The sequence below is a fragment of the Hyperoodon ampullatus genome (genome assembly GCF_949752795.1).
Source record: "Hyperoodon ampullatus genome assembly, chromosome: X".
NCBI lineage: Eukaryota > Metazoa > Chordata > Mammalia > Artiodactyla > Ziphiidae > Hyperoodon > Hyperoodon ampullatus.
Genome location: NC_136913.1, coordinates 59,767,147 through 59,789,891, shown reverse-complemented (window position 1 = coordinate 59,789,891; position 22,745 = coordinate 59,767,147). Strand labels below are relative to the sequence as shown.

Sequence of the window (22,745 nt, the reverse complement as noted above, 5' to 3'; positions counted from 1 at the left end):
AGAGAACTAGAACAAAAAATTTCACAATTTGCATGGAAACACAAAAGACCCCAAATAGCCAAAGCACTCTTGAGAAAGAAAAACGGAGCTGGAGGAATCAGGCTCCCTGACTTCAGACTATACTACAAAGCTACAGTAATCAGGACAGTGTGGTACTGGCACAAAAACAGAAATATAGATCAATGAAACAGGGTAGAAAGCTCAGAGATCAACCGACGCACATATGGTCACCTTATCTTTGATAAAGGAGGCAAGAGTATACAGTGGAGAAAAGACAGCCTCTTCAGTAACTGGTGCTCGGAAAACTGGACAGCTACATGTAAAAAAATGAAATTAGAAAACTCCCTAACACCACGCACAAAGATAAACTCAAAATGGATTAAGGACCTAAATGTAAGGCCAGACACCATCAAACTCTTAGAGGAAAACATAGGCAGAACACTCTGTGACATAAATCACAGCAAGATCCTTTTTGACCCACCTCCTAGAGAAATGGAAATAAAACCAAAAATAAACAAATGGGACCTAATGAAACTTCAAAGCTTTTGCACAGCAAAGGAAACCATAAACAAGACCAAAAGACAACCCTCAGAATGGGAGAAAATATTTGCAAATGACAAAGGATTAATCTCCAAAATTTACAAGCAGCTCATTCAGCTCAATATCAAAAAATACAAACAACCCAGTCCGAAAATGGGCAGAAGACTAAATAGACATTTCTCCAAAGAAGATATACAGATTGCCAACAAACACATGAAAGAATGTTCAACATCATTAATCACTAGAGAAATGCAAATCAGAACTACAATGAGATATCATTTCACACCAGTCAGAATGGCCATCATCAAAAACTCTACAAACAATAAATGCTGGAGAGGGTGTGGAGAAAAGGGAACCCTCTTGCACTGTTGGTGGGAATGTAAATTGATACAGCCACTATGGAGAACAGTATGGAGGTTCCCTAAAAAACTAAAAATAGAGCTACCATACAACCCAGCAATCCCACTACTGGGCATATACCCTGAGAAAACCATAATTCAAAAAGAGTCATGTACCAAAATGTTCATTGCAGCTCTCTTTACAGTAGCCAGGACATGGAAGCAACCTAAGTGCCCATCGACAGATGAATGGATAAAGAAGATGTGGCACATATATACAATGGAATATTACTCAGTCATAAAAAGAAACGAAATTGAGTTATTTGTAGTGAGGTGGATGGACCTAGAGTCTGTCACACAGAGTGAAGTAAGTCAGAAAGAGAAAAACAAATACCATATGCTAACACATACATATGGAATCTAAAAAAAAAAAAATAAGGTCATGAAGAACCTAGGGGCAAGACAGGAATAAAGACGCAGACCTACTAGAGAATGGACTTGAGGATACGGGGAGGAGGAAGGGTAAGCTGGGACGAAGTGAGAGAGTGGCATGGACATATAGACACTACCAAACGTAAAATACATAGCTAGTGGGAAGCAGCCCCATAGCACAGGGAGATCAGCTTGGTGCTTTGTGACCACCTAGAGGGGTGGGATAGGGAGGGTGGGAGGGAGGGAGACGCAAGAGGGAAGAGATATGGGGACATATGTATATGTATAACTGATTCACTTTGTTATAAAGCAGAAACTAACACACCATTGTAAAGCAATTATACTCCAATAAAGATCTTAAAAAAAAATAAAAGATCCCACAAGCTGTGCGGTAAAGCCAAAAAAACAGTAGTTTGTGCAAAAAGGGACTATGGATTTGAGGTGCCAGCAAGCTTCATGAGTCAACAGTGTGAAATGGCTGTCAAAAGCAAGTCACTCAGGCAGAAATTTGGAGTTCAGAAATCATAGGGAGAGTGTTTCAGTAAACTCTGGGTCAGTCAGAGTCAATTTGAAATGATATATCCTATTTTAGGGCCCCATAATTTTTTTTAGGCATATAAAAAGCGTAGACAAGAAAAAAACCCCACTCATGTCCCCAACCCTCCCTTGATGAGTAAAATACAGATAGAACTGAAGCCTCCTGTCTACGCTTTCCTGATCCCATTTGCCTCCCTCCCTCCCAGGGGCAGTCTCTTGAATTAGGTGCTTATTATCCCATGCATGTCTTTTTACCACATATGAGTTCTTATTTAAAATATATGAGGAATTATCTTACACACTTTTAAACTTTATATAAATGGTATTTTATCATCCATTGATGCATGTAGCTCCTGTTCCATTCATTTTCACACTATGAGTATGCCACAATTTACTCATACTCCTCATAGTGCCATATTTCACACTTACAACAAGGCTGCAGTAGTAATAGCTGACATCACCGTGTGCCAGGCAGTGTTAAGTGCTTTCCATATATTAAGCCCATTTTATCAATAAGTATGTTTCCTTGTGCACACATTCAGGAGTCCACTGTGTGTATGTGCTTCATAAAGAGGGAATTAGGGGCTTCCCTGGTGGCGCAGTGGTTGAGAGTCCGCCTGCCGATGCAGGGGACATGGGTTCGTGCCCCGGTCCAGGAAGATCCCACATGCCACGGAGCGGCTAGGCCCGCGAGCCATGGCCGCTGAGCCTGCGCGTCCGGAGCCTGTGCTCCGCAACGGGAGAGGCCACAGCAGTGAGAGGCCTGCGTACCGCAAAAAAAAAAAAAAAAAAAAGAGGGAATTAAACAAAAAGGGGGCGGGTGACCAGCATTATAGGAAGTGATGTTGTAAGAGAAATGGTGGAAGAAAGTGAGGATAGTTTGGCTTGGAACAAATACAGGTGACAGAGCTCACAGAATGATGGATTAGAGTCAGAGGAGACCTCAGTGACCATCTAAAGCCTGATTTGATGTATGAAGCCCCACTCAAACATCCCTGGTCTTATTATCCAATGCTCTATTTATCCTGAGATGATAACAGTTTCTACGTAACTTCTGACCTCAGGACCAAATTCTGCCATCTGGAATGACATGGAATCAATTTAACCCCACTTTCACAGCATATATGTTCAAACCCTGAGCATCGTTTTCACTCCCCAGTCCCACTCTGTCCAAATCCTCTCAAAGCTAAATATACCTAGCTCCCTCAATGATTCACCACGTGATATGGTTTCCAAGACTTCTCACCACCTTGGCTATATACCAGTTTGTCCAAGTTCATCTTTAATTGTGACATCCAGAAATGAGCATAACTTTCTAAATGTGGTGTGACCATTGTGAAGCAGATTGAGACAGACACCTCCCTTGTTATGAACTCCATAGTTCTGCTAATGAGTCCTAAATCACAGTAGCTTTTTTCCCCTTGTCATATCTTTGTGGATTCATATTGCATTTACAGTTAAACTCAAGCCCTCGAGTCTGTTGCATATGGACAACCATCACCATTGTTGTGTAGTTGTGAGGGTAAAAGAAGCCATTAAAACATCTTCCCCCTCGCCTCCATGATGAGAATAATATATAGTACTTTTGAAAATCTGAAAATCAAAACCATGATGTTTAATATTTAACAATTCTATATAGCCTTTCATCATGTGGAAATGTCAATTTACTTAACTAGTCACCTAACGTTAGGTATTAAGATTGTTCCGAAAGAAACTGTTTGCCATTATAAATCATGTTGCAGCAAATATCCTGGTACATAAATACAATCCAAATCTTACCATGACTGACAAGGCCTCTGATTACCCCTCTGACCCGACCTTGTACTGCACTCTCCCACTTCTCAGTATCCTCCAGCCTCACTGGCCTCTTCAGCTGTTCCTTGATAAGCCAAGCTCATTCCTGCCCTGAGGCCTTTGCATTTACTGTTTCTTTTTCCTGAAATGTTCTGATTGTTTTCCTGACTTGCTCCTTCACTTTGTTCAGATCTCAGCTTAAATATCTCCTCTTCAGAGAGGCCTCTCCCAAACACTCGTCCAAAGTACTCTTTTCCTACCCCATCATTCTCTATGATTTGACTATATTTTCTTTTTATCTCTTATCATCTAAATTTATTTTATTTGTTTTTATGGTCACTATAAGTCTCTCTCCACAAGAATGTCTTCAGTTTCATGAAGCCAAGGATTTTACCTGTCTTGTTTATTGTATCCTCAGCACCTAGAAGCAGTGCCTGATACATAGTTTGATGCTCAAAAAAGATTTATAAATCTTTTTACATATCAATGACTGTTTCCTTAGTATAAATACCTATGTGTATAATTATTGAGCCAAAGGATAGGAACATTTTTAAGGCTTTTGATGCATATTTTCAAGTTGCTTTCCAGAAAGGTATGCCAAACTATACTCCTAACAACAACAGACAGGAATGCCCACCTTAGTCACCTTTGCCAACACTGGACATAACAAAAAAAAAACCCTAACTTTGCTTCTTTGAATAAGACAGAGCAAAAGACAGAGTTCTATGACATGTCCTAGAGACACCTCACCAGGATGACATAGATCCATTGATTGCTACAGGCTGGGTATGGTCCTCTGACCATTTACACATTTATCTATATTATATGCCTCAAAAACACTCTATTACCCTGTCCATGTGTCTCTATTTTATCCAAAGTACAAGAGTGGCATCTGAAGGGCTATCATAAGGAAGAACAATTAGACTTTACATAGCCAAGACTCATGGGGATGATTTATAGGACAGCTCAACAAGGAACAACTTTCCAACACCTACTTGGAATACAATGGGCTGCCCTGTCTCACGACTGTGAGCCTCCCCCTACTAGATTGCTTGTTTTCAAGCAAGCAGAGGCTAGATAAACACCTGGGAGTGGTATTATAGAACAGTCATGACGTACATGACAGATGTATTCACACGAATGCCATGTGCACTAGCTTTAGCTTCATCCTATTTTCTCTCACACCAGGACGCAGATCAGAATATAAGAGAGGGAGCAAGATCTTGCCACAGACAAAATCTCAAATATGATGTATGTGGGGTGTGTGTGTATACGTGTGTGTGTATCACAACTGCTAGCAACCCACCAGCATGTCCCAACACCATAGCTGAGAACCACTATAATAGAGAGATTCTTTATATAAAAGAAGTGGGAAGTCGAGATGAAAGACCTCTGGGGTTCCTTTAAGCCAGTGGTTCTCAACCCTGGCTGCATATAAGAAATCTCTGGGGAGCTTTTCAAAAAGGCCAGGTCCCACCTCAGACCAATTAAATCAGAATATCTGGGGGTGGGGTCCCAGGCAACCTGTGTTTAAAAGCTCCCTGGGGGATTCTAACATGCAGCCAGGGTTGAGAATTATTTCTTTAGAGTCTATAATTCTTCTAGCACTGATTTCAGTGTTATATTATATCCAGAATGATAAGATCTGGTAAAAATTGTAACATAAAGGATACCAGGCTAGGAATTAGGAGCCTTGGTCTCTAGTCTTATATTTAATACTTGGCATGACCTTGGACAAGTCACTCCATCCAAGTTTATCTGTCTCCATTCTTCCATTACTAGAGACCAGAATACCTCCTCCCTCTTTTCTGCCAAAGGGGACAAATGGGAATATTTGTAAAAATGCTTACAGTGCTTTAATAACAATACCTGCATGATATTTTATCCTTCACAAGGTGCTCTTGCATATATTCCTTCTTTTAACTTCTCAGATACCATATAACCCCATATAAAGGTAGTATTATTAAAACCCATTTATTAAAAACAACAACAACAAAACCCATTTATACAACTTTGACTGTTACTTTGACTCAGGATATTAGTGCTGGAAGGGACCTTATATATCACTATTCTAGCCTCATCCCTTTATTACATAAATAAGGAATCTGAGGTTCAGAGAGATTAAGTGACTTGCTTAAGGCCATCCAACTAAACAGTGGCAAACTCAAGACTACAACTCATGTTTACCTGGCTTCTAAGCTATCACTTCTTTACTACAGCACATGGCCTATCCTTCCGCATCTCCTTAGTACAAATAGGAAATACGGCTGAATGAGGAAAACTAGTTTTTTCAGCATTAGCTTTGGACAAGTCATCATTTTGGTACCTGCTGCAGTCTCCTTTGCAGATACCTAGTGATTCATACCAGCCCGCTTCAGCTGGGTTGAAACAATAATAATCAGGATGGCCTTCATGCAAAGCATCAAGGTCTACAGCTGATGTGTCTACAAGCAGTCTGATCAAAGAGCAGTCCATGTACTTTGAGGCCTCCAAAAGGGAGAAACTAGATTGTATGTCAACTTGCTCCCCTTAAAGTCCAGTTATATTCTCAAGTTATAAAATCAGGGAAAAAGCCTAGAAAAGAATCATCTTTCAGTGTTTTAGAGATAGGATTTATCATTGATAGCAAATATCACTTACTTGCATTTTTGGCTATACTTCTATATTTCCTTTTTAAGCTTACAGCAACAGTGCTATTATATCTATGCTTGTGTGTGTGTGTGTGTGTGTGTATGATAAGCTTTCCTCAAGGACAAGTATACCCATATTTGCTTGCCATTTGGAAACTCCTTCCCCAGAGTTTTAGGTCCTCTACCATTTGTTTCTGTGTGTACTTCTCACCTGTGCTTCCTATTACTGACCTTTTCATCAACAATCAGCTCATGCTTACCACTTCAACCACAGTAGAGAGCATAAATGTTTGCTGAGTAAGTGAATCAAAGTCAGACATGTTCTGCCCCATTTTCTCTCAGTGTCCCAGCTCTGTGTCCTGCTACTACCTCTACTATCAAGTCTTTGCAATATGCTATTCATTGTGCCAGAAAATGGCTTCCCAGGTGCTCCCAAGACTGTATTTCCCTTTCTGTCTTATAATGAAGCAAGAGTCGTCTCTTTCATGGCATGTTCATAAACTATATCTATTTGGTTTGGCTTTACAGTCACTCTTAAAAGCCTCTCAGTCCATCTCCCTGAGATGAGTATGCTGAGGTCCTGTGATGTGTTCCTATTTCTTTGGCTTGTTTTCCCATTAGATTATAAGCTCTCTGAGGCTAAGGATGAGCTCTTAGTCCCACTAAGAGCACATGGTATGTTGCATTCCTGATGACTTTCCAAATGACTTAAGGCCACCACGGCTGTCTATTCCTCATGACTTGCTTCTCTCTGGTGTTGTGGCTTTACAAGGCTCAGTTCCCCATGTGGTGCACTATCAGCTAATGAAACTGAATAACCTTCCAGGAATCCAGCTAGGGTAATTTGTGAGCTGTTCTCTTTAAGAGGAATGTGGCTGCAGGCCACAGTCGAGGTAGTGATGAACTGTAATGCCTGGGAAGTTAATGTTTCAACATAGAACACCTAGGTTTGATAAATATGTAGGATTATCATTGTGTAAGTAAATAGAGCATGCCTCAAAGTCAGATTGTTTCTAACTAGCCTTAACTTTGGTGTGTTCAATCTTAAAGTTCCCACTCAGCTTCTGGTCTACAATTTTTACTGATATGACCATGATGTGGTAGAAACAAACTGGACTTGGAGTCAGAACATTTGATTTCAAGTCCTGACTGTCACTTTGTTTTATGTCCCTGGGCAAGGTCATTTCCCTCTTGTGGGTCTCAGATCCAGCTGTAAAATACAAATAATAAACACCTCACTGGATTTTCTTTGGTGACAATGAAAAGAGGTAACATATATGAGAATGGTTTATAAACTGTAAAGTGCTTTAAAAATGTGAAAGAGTATTATGGTCACACTGGAACCAGTTTCAATGAGATGGTATAGAACACTACTACTTGTTCATACTGGTCAGAACTTGAAAACATGAAAAGAGCCTCCCTGTGCACCCAGGCAGCCCTCTCAACTAGCCCCCGGTTCCATACAGAGCTGGCCCAACAAGCACCCCTCAGCAGAGCCAGTGCCTCTGAACACGATCGAGGGACTGAGGTGTAGGGTCTGGGGCTGGCACACCCTCACTGTCAGTGAAAACTAATGACTAGAACCCCTGAAAGAGATGAGCTGCCTCCTACCCCTTGGATGTTCTTCTTGGACACCTTAACTAATTTTGTTGGCTTCCATTCCTCATCATCCCCATCACCACCATCACCATCACTGTCCTCAGGCTCATTCACAGAATATTCTGGACAATACTTTATATCTTTGATGTCCATGCTTTGCTCCAGGAACTTTTCTTTAAACCGGGAAGGTTTGGGCTAAGAAAAAAAGTTTGGAATGGTTATTTAATTAAAAACAACAACAACAACATGTGGATTATATCTTCCCAGTAGCTGCTGCCAGCTATATTCTCAGAGCAGAGATTTCAGATGCCCTCAAATATACCCCACTTGGCTTTACCAATCAGAAGAAATTCTGCTTTAGCCTTTGGCCTCACAGAGTCTTTGAAGGGAGAGAAACTGAAGGGATAGAGGCTGAGCAATCTGAGGGAGGAGGGAAGAACTCATGATATGATAAATATCTTTGGATGGACAGCCGGACACTGCTCTTTTCTATGTGCCTCCTCCTCAGTTGTGTTGCATAATGCCTGTACATGGTCCAAAGTCAGCCGTCTACGGAGGCAGAATGCCTACTTTCCTCAAGATTTTACTGTAGTTTTATTTGGGACTACATAGAAAATTGAGATGCTGGAATGCGGGAATTTTAACGCTCAACCACTTCTGAAAGGTGATTTTAGTACACTCACCCCAAACCTTGGCTATGCGAAGGTATCACAGGCCCTGAGCAGTTTACCTTAGGTGGGATATATTCGAAAGAAGAGTCTGGAGATAGAAGTGTATCCTTAGGAAGATGAGATTTCTGTCTGCTGGCTACTTGGAGGAGGTTCAGTTTCTATTTGAAAAGAAGAGACAAAGTGTACATTGCAGGGCAGCTTCTGAGAGTGTTCATGGCTAAAACATAAAGATTCCTAAGTTAGCTTAATCTTAAGCCATGGTAAAGTGAGGCAGGGTAAGAGCAAAGTAGGTTGAAGGACTCCCACTTTACAAGATCAGTATTAGATTCAGAAAAGAGCAAATTAAAAAATGTGTGGGCTCCCCTGGTGGCGCAGTGGTTGAGAGTCCGCCTGCCGATGCAGGGGACACGGGTTCGTACCCCGGTCCGGGAAGATCCCACATGCTGCGGAGCGGCTGGGCCTGTGAGCCATGGCCGCTGAGCCTGCGCGTCCGGAGCCTGTGCTCCGCAACGGGAGAGACCACAACAGTGAGAGGCCCGCGTACCGCAAAAAAAAAAAAAAAAAAAGTGCTTATACCATCTGAAATGCACATGACCATACCACATGGAAACTAGATGTAGACCTCATAAAATTGAGCCAAGTCATTATACTCAGGGTTGTTCCCACGAGCTGGCCTCAGTTGCAAGAGGGTCTCCCAGGGCTTATTAAATGGGTGGGAAGCTGTACTACCTGCTTCATGATTTTGTTCTCTTGGAGAAGTTGCTGATTTTGCTCACACACTTCCTGCATCTTCTCAAGTTCTTCATCCTATTTCCAGATAATGCAGTGATAGGTGGGGTTATTTTGGGCACTACATGTGGGTTACCAAACAACTCACAGGGATGAAAACATACTACTGCCAAGTTGCTGGCAGCAGGTGGTTTTTGCACAGCAGGCACTGGCGCCCAGAGAAATGCCTGATCCCCACCAACTCCTAGGTGTCCTGAGTGCCACCTCTATTCCAACGCTCCCAAGCAGCCACGACCGCACTTGCAGGAACCATGGGCTCTGCTCTACATGCCTTCCTCGTTCTTTTCTATTTTCTAGCCTGATATCCCTTATTCACATCAGGATGCTGATAAAGAAACCCACCCAGAGAGTCAGCTGTTTCTTTGAAGTCTACAGATGCTTTTGCCCATGCTTCTCAACACAGATTAGGCAGTTTATTTGCTACACTAATAAGCCTGATTAAATTTCCTTGGCACTTACGATAATTGGATTCATGCCTACGACTTTAACACGTTTGGTTATGTCTTTGATGGGCGGTGCCAAGGAAGCTGTAGAGACTGGTGGTTCAGGAAAAAGACTCTAAGTTGGATAAAATAGTGCTCCAACATGCTACTAAAGGGTGTGGTGTTCCCAGCCTCTGGAAGAAATGTAGACCCCAGGCATTTTACAAACAGGTCAGGTCTTAACTCAGAACAGGCACAGGAAGAGACAGCTAAATGCCCCTAGGATTCTACTGGATGATTTAACTTTCTCAACTCTTTAGAGCTCAGCGTTGAGGCAAAGAACCAGGAGGCCTCAAAATCTGGTATGGAGTATGTACTGTCATTTCTGTACCAAAACGGAGGTTATCCTACGTGTGGCTACATCCTAAACACCCCAAAATTGATCAAACAGGGCAACAAGGCAATAGAGGCTACCATTATAAAAGGCTACCATTATAAAGCTTTTTTTCAGTAGGTAATTACTCTTTCCTGCAGGTACAGTCATGTAAATCAGACAGGATTCTCAGTCAGGCCTGGGGACCCCATCTCTGGAGACCTTTGCCTCATCTCCATACCTGACACTTCAGGATGCTCAGCAGCTGTTGTTCCTTTTCGCTGACGGACTCCTCTAGCTGCTTCTCCACCATTTGGCTTTGCTGCAGCTGGCTGAGGAGGTATAGCACCTAGAGAAAGATACAACCCAAAGGTACCAAAGGAATGAGAGGAAAAAGGAATTCTGGTTTAGTCCAAGCAGTGATCCAGTTACTCCTTTGTGATTTCAAAGTAAATTGTTCTCTTTGGCTCTCATGGCTTGAAGTATCATCATGTTCATCTTGGTATTAAAGTTGGAGGCTAAGAGCCATTGTCACTGGTATGTGTAAACTTATTAGATAAGTCGTTTTTCTCTATTTCTGATTTCTTATTTGCAAAACTTGGAAAAGACTACATGGTCTTTTGAAGGAAACTTCATACCCCCATTATTATTATTATTATTATTTTTAACTAACAACAAAGAGCAACAATGGTTTGTTTTTCAGTATAGCTTCTTGGCTTGCCAGCTTACCTTCTCTTGGTGCTGTTGCTCCACTCTCACCAGCTCTGCCTGTAACTCTGTCTCTATTTCAGCAAAATGATTTCGTTCCTCAAACAGCATCTTCTGCATATCAGCACAGCTGGCCTTGTTCTGTTTCAGGCTACTTTCAAGCTTGCTGACCTGTATTTTGGAGGAGACCAGCTGGAAGGGATAAAAGAAGATCAGTTTATTTGGAGAATGGCCACCTTTCCCCATTCATTAGGCAGGAAAATGTCAGCTTTCTTGAAATGGACTGAGAAAAGTTCTTCCATGTCCAAGTCCATTCTTATGTTTTCATGTCATATGGATTCTACCATTGAATAGAATCACCGCCACCCAAACCAAGAGCCGAGATAGATATCTGTCGAGATATGTATCTTAGAGCTGGAAGCCACTGCTGAGGTCATTTAATCTCTTGTTTTACCTCAAGGAAGAATAAATCTAACACAAACAGTATCTGACAATTTCAAATTCTGATACTCAAGTTCTTCCGTAATTTTAAAGAGAAATCCATAGCACACAGCCTTATGGCTAATTATGTCCCATTTCAGAATGTCTGTTGTGGCCCCTCCCGTTGCGGAGCACAGGCTCCGGACGCGCAGGCTCAGCGGCCATGGCTCACGGGCCCAGCCGCTCCACGGCATGTGGGATCCCCTGGGACCGGGGCACGAACTCACATCCCCTGCATCAGCAGGCGGACTCTCAACCACTGCGTCACCAGGGAAGCCCTAAACTTTCTGAATATAATACATGTCAGAGGTGTTTTAAAAAGTAGTATAGTATAATATTTTACATTTGACCTGTGGCCTACTATGGCATCCTGATCTTTTCATAATAACAGTGAACATTTATTGAGCACCTGCTATATACCAGGCATGGGTATCAACTTGCAACTCATATATATATATATATATATATACATATATATATATGTATATATATTTATTTTTTTTTAATATGGAATGCTTCACAAATTTGTGTGTCATCCTTGTGCAGGGGCCATGCTAATCTTCTCTGTATCATTCCAATTTTAGTATATGTGCTGCCGAAGAGAGCACTCATATATATTTTTAAGTGACTGGCTTGTACTTTCCCACACCAACCTTTACCCATAAAACTATTTCTCTAATGTTTGTGTCATCGTGGTTTCTACCACGAACAGTGGCAATAACACTATGATAGTATTCTAGGCTAACATCTTACTTCAACCCACCAAGCCAGACCCCGAATTGCTGAGAGGAAGAGAGATGTTTACCTCTCCAATCAAGTATTTCAGGGCACACTTGGCTTCCAGAATGGTAGCAATATTCTCCCAGCGGTGTTTTGGCCTGTCTTCACTTTCTGCATCCAGCAGCTTCTGCTGTAGGTCAGCAATCTGAGCACTCCTTCAGGGAAAGAAACAGTGAGCCTTATTTGTAGTAGCCTCAACACCAAGGAGAGGGGAAGAGCTCTGAGGAGAAACTTCAAATAGTTTCACGGACAGAGGTGTCAGTTAAATACCATTTAAATAATGATTGAGTCATCTGGTTAGGGTTTTTTTTCGGTACACGGGCCTCTCACTGCTGTGGCCTCTCCCGTTGCGGAGCTCAGGCTCCGGACGCGCAGGCTCAGCAGCCATGGCTCACGGGTCCAGCCGCTCTGCGGCATGTGGGATCTTCCTGGACCGGGGCACGAACCCGTGTCCCCTGCATCGGCAGGCGGACTCTCAACCACTGCGCCACCAGGGAAGCCCTGGTTAGGGTTTTATACAGTATCTCAATTCTTGTTACAAAGGGATGCTAAGACTAACCAAATGGTTTTATTTTATTAAATACTGGTTGAAATAAGTGGGTCATATAGTGGGACTTGGAAAGATTTGTTTTAGTGAGGCTTTTGTTGTAGCACATTGACCATAATGTGACTTTGTCTTGAGGCCACATAAGCTGGAACTGTGACGTGGTGGCTCACCTATGCAAGGACAAGATTCAGGTTAGAGAACTTAAGGAAAAAAATCTCAGAAGAACAAACAGGTAGATGCTCTTTGCTGGAATCTAACACCAAACTGATACCTATGGCTGGTGTTGTGAGAGGTTATCTTGGAGTACCTGCCACAGGACTGAGAAGTTTCTATGAAAACTAGATACCATGACCCTGGTTATAGCTTCCAGATACTTTACGGTCAAGTATGGCCTGAGACTGAGATGTACACAACATTTCAGTTTTGTCAATAGCTTCCTTCTCAAATTTGCTAGGTGTCCAGTAAGAGGGAGCATACCGGCATGTGTGTAACATGCAGTGCTATGTAAGGTACTATAAAGAAGATGGGTACTAAAATAATCTAAGATAGCAGTTCTAAACTTTTTGGGTCTTAGGACCCCTTTACACTCTTAAAAATTATTGAGGAGCTCTAAGAAATTCTGCTCATGTATGTTATACCTATAGATATTTACAGTATTAGAAGGTAAAACTGAGAAAAACATTTATTAATTCACTTAAAATCGTAACAATCCATTATACATTAACAATTACACCTGCAATGACACTATTTCCAAATAAAGTCACATTCTAAGGTCCGGAAAGGACATGAACGCAGGGTGGGGGAGTGTGTGTGTCACACACACACACAACAACATTTTCTAACACGAAAAATAATGTAGTGAGAAGAGTGGGATTGTTTTACATTTTTACAAATCTCTGTAATGTTTGGTTTAGTAGAAGATAGCTGGATTCTCTTATCTCCCTCTGCGTTTAATCTTTTGTGACATGTTCTGGTTGATGTAAATGAAGGTAATCTGGCCGCACATGGATATGTAGCTGGACAAGGGAGGAGCATTTTATTTTATTTTATTGTGGCGGTGCCATGCGACTTGCGGGATCTTAGTTCCCTGACCAAGGACTGAACCCAGGCCACTGCAGTGAAAGCGCTGAGTCCTAACCACTGGACTGCCAGGGAATTCCTGGGAGAAGCTGTTTTTTTTTTAATTTTATTTATTTTTGGCTGCGTTGGGTCTTCGTTGCTGTGCATGGGCTTTCTCTAGTTGCGGCGAGTGGGGGTTACTCTTCGTTGCGGTGCATGGGCTTCTCATTGCGGTGGCTTCTCTTTGTTGAGGAACAGGGGCTCTAGGCGCATGGACTTCAATAGTTGTGGCACTTGGGCTCGGTAGTTGTGGCTCGCGAGCTCTAGAGTGCAGGCTCAGTAGTTGTGGCGCACAGGCTTAGTTGCTCCACGGCATGAGGGATCTTCCCGGACCCGGGCTCGAACCCGTGTCCCTTGCATTGGCAGGCGGATTCTTAACCACTGTGCCACCAGGAAAGTCCCCAGGAGGAGCATTTTTTTTTTTTTTTTGCTGTGCGCGGGCCTCTCACTGTTGTGGTCTCTCCTGTTGCGGAGCACAGGCTCCGGATGCACAGGCTCAGCGGCCATGGCTCACGGGCCCAGCTGCTCCATGGCATGTGGGATCTTCCCAGACCGGGGCACGAACCCGCGTCCCCTGCATCGGCAGGCGGACTCTCAACCACTGCGCCACCAGGGAAGCCCAGGAGGAGCATTTTAATAGTCTTTTCAGATAATTGTGGATATTCTTCTTTGAGGCTACACCAAAACCCAACAAGTTCCTTAAAAGTTAGTTGAAATGTGGTTACTTGCAATCTGAATGGATCTTTTACTGAAACGTGATTTTGTATCATGTCCTTTGGACAGTCATACAGAGCCTTCAAATCAACACATTTCATTACACAATATAAAAAAGACCACAATTGTTAATATCACTACTGGTCTCATTAGAAAAGTTATGAAAAACTGTCAAGTTTACAGTGGCAGATACACATTTTCCAAAATTCTAAGTTTTGCTTGAAAGCTCAAATTTTATTTTTGGTGATAAACACTGTCATTTGTTTTCCTTGACTTGACAGGCTCACTTGGTTCATTTTTGAGAAAATGTCTGTCAAGTACCCAAGTCTGAATAACCATAGTTTGTCTGTCAGTCGTTCTTTCAAGTAAAAATGATGTCCCATGAAAAAAGAGGCCTGTTAAACTCACACCTCAAACAATTGCACAAGTGCTTTTCCTCGAGAGAAACATCATCCTTCGGCATCAGCACAAGTGGTTTATGTGTTCTTCCCATTCTGTCACACAGAATATTAAAAAGATCTGAACTCAAGGGTTGAGATTTAATAAAATTAATAATCTTTATTGCTTTATCAAAGCCAAAAGTAAAACTGACTTTTAAGTAAAACCAAGAGTGTGTGGTGGTGAAGTATTCAATGAGTGCTAGTACAGGTTTGTGCCACTGCTTTGATTCAAGCTAAGGTTTTAGCAGTTTTGTCCACTGTTGCTTTTGCAGTATCATGGCAAATGTCAGTGTAGTAAAAACAGCAAACAATGTCTTAATATTATTATAAAAACAGGGAGTCACCTAGACTCCCTGAAAGGGTCTCAGAGACCCCCCAGGAGTTTGTAGACCTCACTTTGAGAACCCTGGTCTAATATATAGTCCTTTCCTTTAACAAGCTTACAATCTGTCTAGATTGACAAGACTAATCAATGTAAAATAATTAATAAATATAAAGATAACATACATCATCTATACTACATGACCGAGTACTGTAAGTTCTGAAGGAGTTTAGAGAAGAGGAAAATTAGTGAGGGATGAAGAGTCAGGGAAGGCTTCTTGGAAGAGGTGGGCCAGAACACTTCAGAGTTGTTTTACTATCAAATGCCCTTTCTTGTCCTTAGGGAAATTCCCTTGATTAAAGTCACCTCTGTCTAATTGCCCTCTACCTGGCACCTGCCCTACATTTAAATAATCATTTACTTATGCACAGTGGTGTGCAGGTAAATGTTTAACAAACAGTACCTAAAAAACCAGATCTGATTTGTAGCTTTTGCTTGTTTCTGTAGTGTGAATACTCTCACCAAAGGAATTGTAAGCTCTCAACAGTTTACAACCATCTTAAAATTTTAACAAACAATTCCAACACACCACTGTCAGTCATTATACTGTTTCTACTCGAGAGCGAGGACAATGTCATCTATTCTTTCTATATATCCCAACTGCATCCAGTGCAGCACAAAGCAGAAACTCAAATGTTGAGCAACTTAAAGACGTATCCAAAGATAAACAGCTAGTATGTGTTGCTAAAAACAAATTAAGTGGTCTCCAAGGTCTTCTGGGCAATAAAATTCTATTACCCTAAGACACTATAAAATATCTGTCAAAGCTCTGTTTCTTCTAGATTTCACAGATACTTAAAAAGAAAGTAACAGTGATTAAAGAGAAGAGCATTCATTGAGCACTTCTAATATGCCAAGTACTGTGCTATGTACTTTACTTTCTAATCGCATTTAATGGTCATGATACTTTACTTATGCATTATATTATATCTACTTTGCTGATGATCTCTAATTCTCCTTCTCCCAGGTTGTTGATCTTCTGGTATCATTTCTTGGGTTCCTCTAAAGTTTTGTTTTTAGTCAGTTCTTGTGGTATATGATAAAGACGATAGGCTTTGGAATTAGATAAACTGAGTTTTGAATCCCAGTTCTGTATAAACTTTAGCAAATGTTTTAAGATCTTTGAACTTTAGCTTAGATCTCTAAAGTGAGAATAATGATACTTACTTCACAAGGTATACCTCATAGGGAGAGACTGAATGAGAAAATGTATCTAACATGTCTAGTGAAGTGTATAGCTCAAAAAATCGTTACTTTCTCTTGTATCTCCTACATCACAAAGCTTCTGAAAAACAAGCTTTTGAATAACTGATTGATAGGTTCTATTTTGATTCAAGGCATAAATTTTTATAATGCCTTAGACATAGTCCCATTACCTGAGTTCCATTTCAGTCTCTAGGCTTTCAATCTGCTTTGTAATGGAATCCTCTGACTCAGAAACTTGACCACGCAGTTCAGCAAGTGAGAATGTACGCCTCTGTAAAGAAGAATAGTGGGGATGAGGGTGAAGTACTACTTGGAAAGTAATTCTCCAAAGTAGTGCGGGCTTCTGGGGAGTGTGGAGTCTGATCATTGGTAACATATTTCCATAGGGCACTTACGCGGAGTTTAGGAGGTGGATTCTCCCCAGATTCCACTTTTTCTTTGAGTTGAGCCACATCCTGAGCCAGGATCTTTCTGTCTTCAAGAAGGTCACTCAGATGGCGTTTGGCTTCCTCAGTACTGACCATAACCTCAATTTCATTTCCAAGCCAACTCTAGAAGATAAATCAGTGATGTTGGGTTAGGGATGAGGAATCTCTGGCCCATGGGCTATATTCAGCTCCAGATTTAATTTCACTTGGACCAGAGCCCAAGTGACTAGAAGTGAGATTTCCATTTGTGCCTACACTGACCAAAAATCCCAATAATGCTCTAAGAGCCTTTAACAGCAATATCCCAAAAGGTCACAAGAAAAGTTTTCTGCAGAAAATATTTCTCCAGATATCCTAGCATTTCTATGTATTCTGTCTTTACCTTCTCCACTTTCTCCTTAACCTTTGTCCTTAACAAGTCATAATATAGAACTGAAGTATATTTAGATTATCTGTTCTATTTAATAAATAGATAACTATTATTAATCTTTAAAATAGATGAATGGAATTTTTAAAAAAAGCAAACAAAATTAACTAAATTCAGTTTTTAAAAAAGTAACCATCCCTGAGAAACCTTTCACTTTTGGATGAAGATATACCATGCTAAGAGTAATCAAAGAAAGCTGGAGTGGATATATTAATATCAAATAATATAGAATTTACTTCGAAGAATATTATTAAGAAGAACAAAGACTGGAGGTATCATGCTCCTTGATTTCAAACTATACTACAATGCCACAGTAATCAAAACAGTATGGTACTGGCACAAAAACAGACACGTGGATAAATGGAACAGAATAGAGGGCCCAGAAATGAACCCACACTTATATGGGTAATAAATCTATGACAATGGAGGCAAGAATATACCAATGGGGAAAAGACAGCCTCTTCAATAAATGGTGATGGGAAAACTGGACAGCTAGATGCAAAAGAATCAAACTGGACTACTCTCTCACACCATGCACAAAAATAGATTCAAAATGGATCAAAGACCTAAATGTAAGACCCGAAACGATAAATCTTTTTAGAAGAAAACATAGGCAGTAAGCTCTTTGACATCAGTCTTAGTAATATTTTGGGGGCTATGTCTCCTCAGGCAAGGGAAGAAAAGCAAAAATAAACAAATGGGATTATATCAAACTAAAAGCTCTTGCACAGTGAAGGAAACTATCAACAAAAGGCCACCTACTGAATGGGAGAAGATATTTGCAAACGATATATCTGATATGGGTTAATATCCAAAATACACAAAGAACTCATACAATTCAACATCAAAAACAAACAAACAAAAACGAACAACAGGTTTAAAAGTGGATAGAGGGGGGGGGCTTCCCTGGTGGCGCAGTGGTTGAGAGTCCGCCTGCCGATGCAGGGGACACGGGTTCGTGCCCTGGTCTGGGAAGATCCCACATGCCGTGGAGCGGCTGGGCCCGTGAGCCATGGCCGCTGGGCCTCGCGTCCGGAGCCTGTGCTCCGCAACGGGAGAGGCCACAACAGTGAGAGGCCCGCGTACCGCAAAAAAAAAAAATAAATAAAATAAAAAATAAAAGTGGATAGAGGATCTGAATAGACATTTTTCCAAAGAAGACATACAGATGGCCAACAGGCACATGAAAAGATGTTCAACATGGTTAATCATCAGGGAAATGCAAATCAAAACCACAGTGAGATATCACCTCACACCTGTCAGAATGGCTATTATCAAAAAGACAACAAATAACAAGTGTTGGTTATCCATTTTAAATACAGCAGTGTGTATACCTGAAACTGTCACAACATTGTTAATCAACTGTATTCTAATATAAAATAAAAAGTAAAAAAACAAAAACAAGTGTTGGTGAGGATGTGGAGAAAAGGGAACCCTCATGCACTGTTGGTGGGAAGGTAAATTGGTGCAGCCACTATGGAAAACAGTATGGAGATTCTCAAAAAATTAAAAATAGAACTGCCATATGATCCAGCAATTCCACTCCTGGGTATTTATCCAAAGAAAACAAAAACACTAATTAGAAAAGACATATGTACCTCTATGTTCATTGCAGCATTATTTACAATAGCCAAGATATGGAAGCAGCCTAAGTGCCACCAATAGATGAATGGATAAAGAAGATGTGAGATATATATATGTATATGTGATGGAATATTACTCAGCCATAAGAATGAAATCTTGCCATTTGTGACAACATGAATGTACCTAGAGGATATTATGCTTAGTGAAATAAGTCAGACAGAGAAAGACAAAAACTGCGTGATTTCACTTATAAGTGGAATCTAAAAAACAAAACAAATGAACATAACAAAACAGAAACAGTTATAGATATAGGGAACAAACAGGTGATTGCCAGGGGGAGGGGCATAGAGGGAGGAAAGAAATAGGTGAGGGAGATTAAGAGGTACAAACTTCCAGTTGCAAAATAAAGGAGTCAAGGGTATGAAATGTACAGTGTGGGGAATATAGTCAATAACTATATAATACCTTTGCATGGTGACATATTGCAACTAGACTTATCATGGTGATCATTTAAAAATGTATAGAAATATTGAATCACTGCTGTGTAATAGGAACTAACATAGTGCTGTAGGTCAATTATACTTCAAAAATAACAAACTAACAAACTCATAGAAAAAAAGATCAGATTTGTGGTTACCAGAGAGGCAGTCAAAGGTACAAACTTCCAGTTATAAGATTAAGTAAGTACTAGGGATGTAATGTACAACATGATAAATATAATTAACACTGCTGTATGCTATATATAAAAGTTGTTAAAAGACTAAATCCTAAGAGTTCTCATCACAAGAAAAAAAATTCTTTTCTATTTCTCTCTCTTTTTTTTTTTTTGCGGTACGCGGGTCTCTCATTGTTGTGGCCTCTCCTGTTGTGGAGCACAGGCTCCGGACGCACAGGCTCAGTGGCCACAGCTCACGGGCCGAGCCACTCCGCGGCATGTGGGATCTTCCCGGACCGGGGTACGAACCCATGTCCCCTGCATCGGCAGGCGGACTCTCAACCACTGTGCCACCAGGGAAGCTCTATTTCTTTAATTTTGTATCTATATGAATGATGGATGCTCACTAAACTTATTGTGATAATCATTTCAAGATGTATATAAGTCAAATCACTATGATGTACACCTTAAACTTTTGCAGTGCTGTTTATCAATTTATCTCAGTAAAACTGAAAGAAAAAAGAGGAATATTATCAAGGATAAAGAAAAGATAATTTCATAATGGTAAGGGAGTCAATTATTCAAGAGAACTTAATCCTTAATGTTTATGCCCCTAATATACAAAGCACCAAAATATCTGAAACAAAATCATATATAAGCCAACAAAGGAGATAATATGGAATCATAAAAATACTCAATTGATCCAAAAGAAGCCAGAAAACAAGGAAAAGGGAATGAAGAACAGATGGGACAAATAGAAAACAAATAGCAATATGATAGATTCAAATCAACCCATATCAATAATCACATTAAATGTAAATGGTCTAAACACCCCAATTAAAATGCAGATTGTCAGACTGGATTAAAAAAGCTAGACTCAACTGTATACTGCCTACAAGAAAAACACTTTAAAAACACACAAAGGCACAAAGAGGTTAAAGCTAAAAGGATTTTAAAAAATATACCATGCGAACATTAAAAGAAAGCTGGAGGGACTATATTATTATCAGAAAAAGTAGATTTCAGAACAAAGAATATTGCTAGGGATAAAAATGATCATAATAATAAACTTTTTTTTTTTTTTTTTAGCAGTACGTGGGCCTCTCACTGTTGTGGCCTCTCCCGTTGCGGAGCACAGGCTCCGGACGCGCAGGCTCAGCGGCCATGGCTCACGGGCCCAGCTGCTCCACGGCATGTGGGATCTTCCCAGACCGGGGCACGAACCTGCGTCCCCTGCATCGGCAGGAGGACTCTCAACCACTGCGCCACCAAGGAAGCCCTAAACTTATTATTATTATAATAAAGGGATCAATTAATCTTATATGTTTATGCCTCTAAAAACAGAGCTTCAAAATATATGGAGCAAAACCAGAACTATAATAAGAAAAAGACAAATCCATAATTCTAATTGAAGATTTCAATACCCATCTCTAAGTAACCGATAGAACAAGTAGGCAGAAAATCAGCAAGAATACAGTAGAAATGAATGGCACAATCAATCAAATTAACATGATTGACATTTATAGAACACTCTATCCAACAATAGCAGAATATACATTTCTCCTCAAGTACACACAGTTTGAACATTTGCCAAGACCATATTCTAGGCCATAATAAGTCTCAATAAATTCAAAGGATTCAAGTTATATAAAGGATACTCTCTAACCATAATGAAATTAAATTATAAATCATAACAGAAAGATATTTGGAAAAATCCCCTAATATTTGGAAACTAAATAACATCATTTTAAATAACTGTGGATCAAAGAAGAAATCAACAGGGAAATTAGAATGCATTTTGAATTGAATGAAAACATAACTATCAAAATTTGTGGGATGTCATTAAAGGAGTATTGAAGGGGAAATTTATAGCACTAAATGTTTATATTAGAAAAGAAAAGAACTCAAATCAATGACCTCAGGTTCCACTTTTGAGAAACTTAAAAAAAAAGCCAATTAAATCCAAAGCAGAAATAAGGAAATAATAAAGGTCAGATTGGAAATTAATGAGCTAGGGTTCTGGGGGTATTGTTTTTAATTGTGGTAAAATATACATAACATAAAATTTACTTTTTTTTTTTTGCGGTACACGGGCCTCTCACTGTTGTGGCCTCTCCCGTTGCGGAGCACAGGCTCCAGACACGCAGGCTCAGCGGCCATGGCTCAGGAGCCCAGCTGCTCTGCGGCATGTGGGATCTTCCCAGACCAGGGCACGAACCCGTGTCCCCTGCATCGGCAGGCGGACTCTCAACCACTGCACCACCAGGGAAGCCCTAAAATTTACTATTTTAACCATTTGTAAGAATGAGCTGGTTCCTTGATAAACCTTAGCCAAACTGATCAAGAAAAAGGAGAGGGCTTCCCTGGTGGCGCAGTGGTTGGAAGTCCGCCTGCCGATGCAGGGGATGTGAGTTTGTGCCCCGGTCCGGGAGGATCCCACGTGCTGCGGGGTGGCTGGACCCATGAGCCATGGCCGCTGGGCCTGCGTGTCTGGAGCCTGTGCTCCGTGGCGGGAGAGGCCACGGCGGTGAGAGGTCCGCATACTGCAAAAAAAAAAAAAAAAAGGAGAAAAGACACAAAATATCAATAACAGGAATGAGATAGAGGACATTACTACAGTTTTTACACACATTAGAAGGATAATAAAGGAATATTATGAATAACTTCACACCAATAAATTTGACAATTTAGACAAAACACACAAACTACCAAAGCTCACTCAAGAGGAAATATATAACCCGAACAGCCCTATATCTATTTAGAAAACTAAATTACAGTTAACCCCTCCTCCCCACCAAAAGCAACAACTAACAAAAACATCCTTCAGTTCCAGATGGCTTAACTTGTGAACTGTACCAAACTTCCTCTTCTTTTTTTTTTTAAGGATTTTTATTTTTATTTTTAAAAATATTTATTTATTTATTTATTTATTTATTTATTTATGGCTGCATCGGGTCTTAGTTGCGGCATGCCGGATCTTTTGTTGCAGCGTGTGGGCTCCGTAGTTGTGGCACATGGGCTCCAGAGCGTGTGGGCTCTGTAGTTGCAGCACGCGGGCTCAGTAGTTGCGGTGCGTGGGCTTAGCTGCCCCGTGGTGTGCGGGATCTTAGTTCCCTTACCAGGGATGGAACCCGCAATCCTCTGCATTGG

At 40.8% G+C, this 22,745-nt stretch overlaps 1 protein-coding gene across 1 annotated transcript in view; it reads right to left on the bottom strand.

Annotated features, from left to right (window-relative positions):
- KIF4A (kinesin family member 4A) overlaps positions 1 to 22,745 on the bottom strand; it is a 131,998-nt gene that overhangs the window by 8,238 nt on the left and 101,015 nt on the right. Inside the window, exons 20-27 of the mRNA XM_079727180.1 lie at positions 16,897 to 17,052; positions 16,672 to 16,772; positions 12,119 to 12,248; positions 10,855 to 11,025; positions 10,367 to 10,474; positions 9,271 to 9,348; positions 8,601 to 8,699; positions 7,883 to 8,065 (exon numbers count right to left, since the gene is read on the bottom strand). Of these exons, the coding sequence (XP_079583306.1) occupies positions 7,883 to 8,065; positions 8,601 to 8,699; positions 9,271 to 9,348; positions 10,367 to 10,474; positions 10,855 to 11,025; positions 12,119 to 12,248; positions 16,672 to 16,772; positions 16,897 to 17,052 (1,026 nt within the window). The remainder of the gene's footprint in view (positions 1 to 7,882; positions 8,066 to 8,600; positions 8,700 to 9,270; positions 9,349 to 10,366; positions 10,475 to 10,854; positions 11,026 to 12,118; positions 12,249 to 16,671; positions 16,773 to 16,896; positions 17,053 to 22,745) is intronic.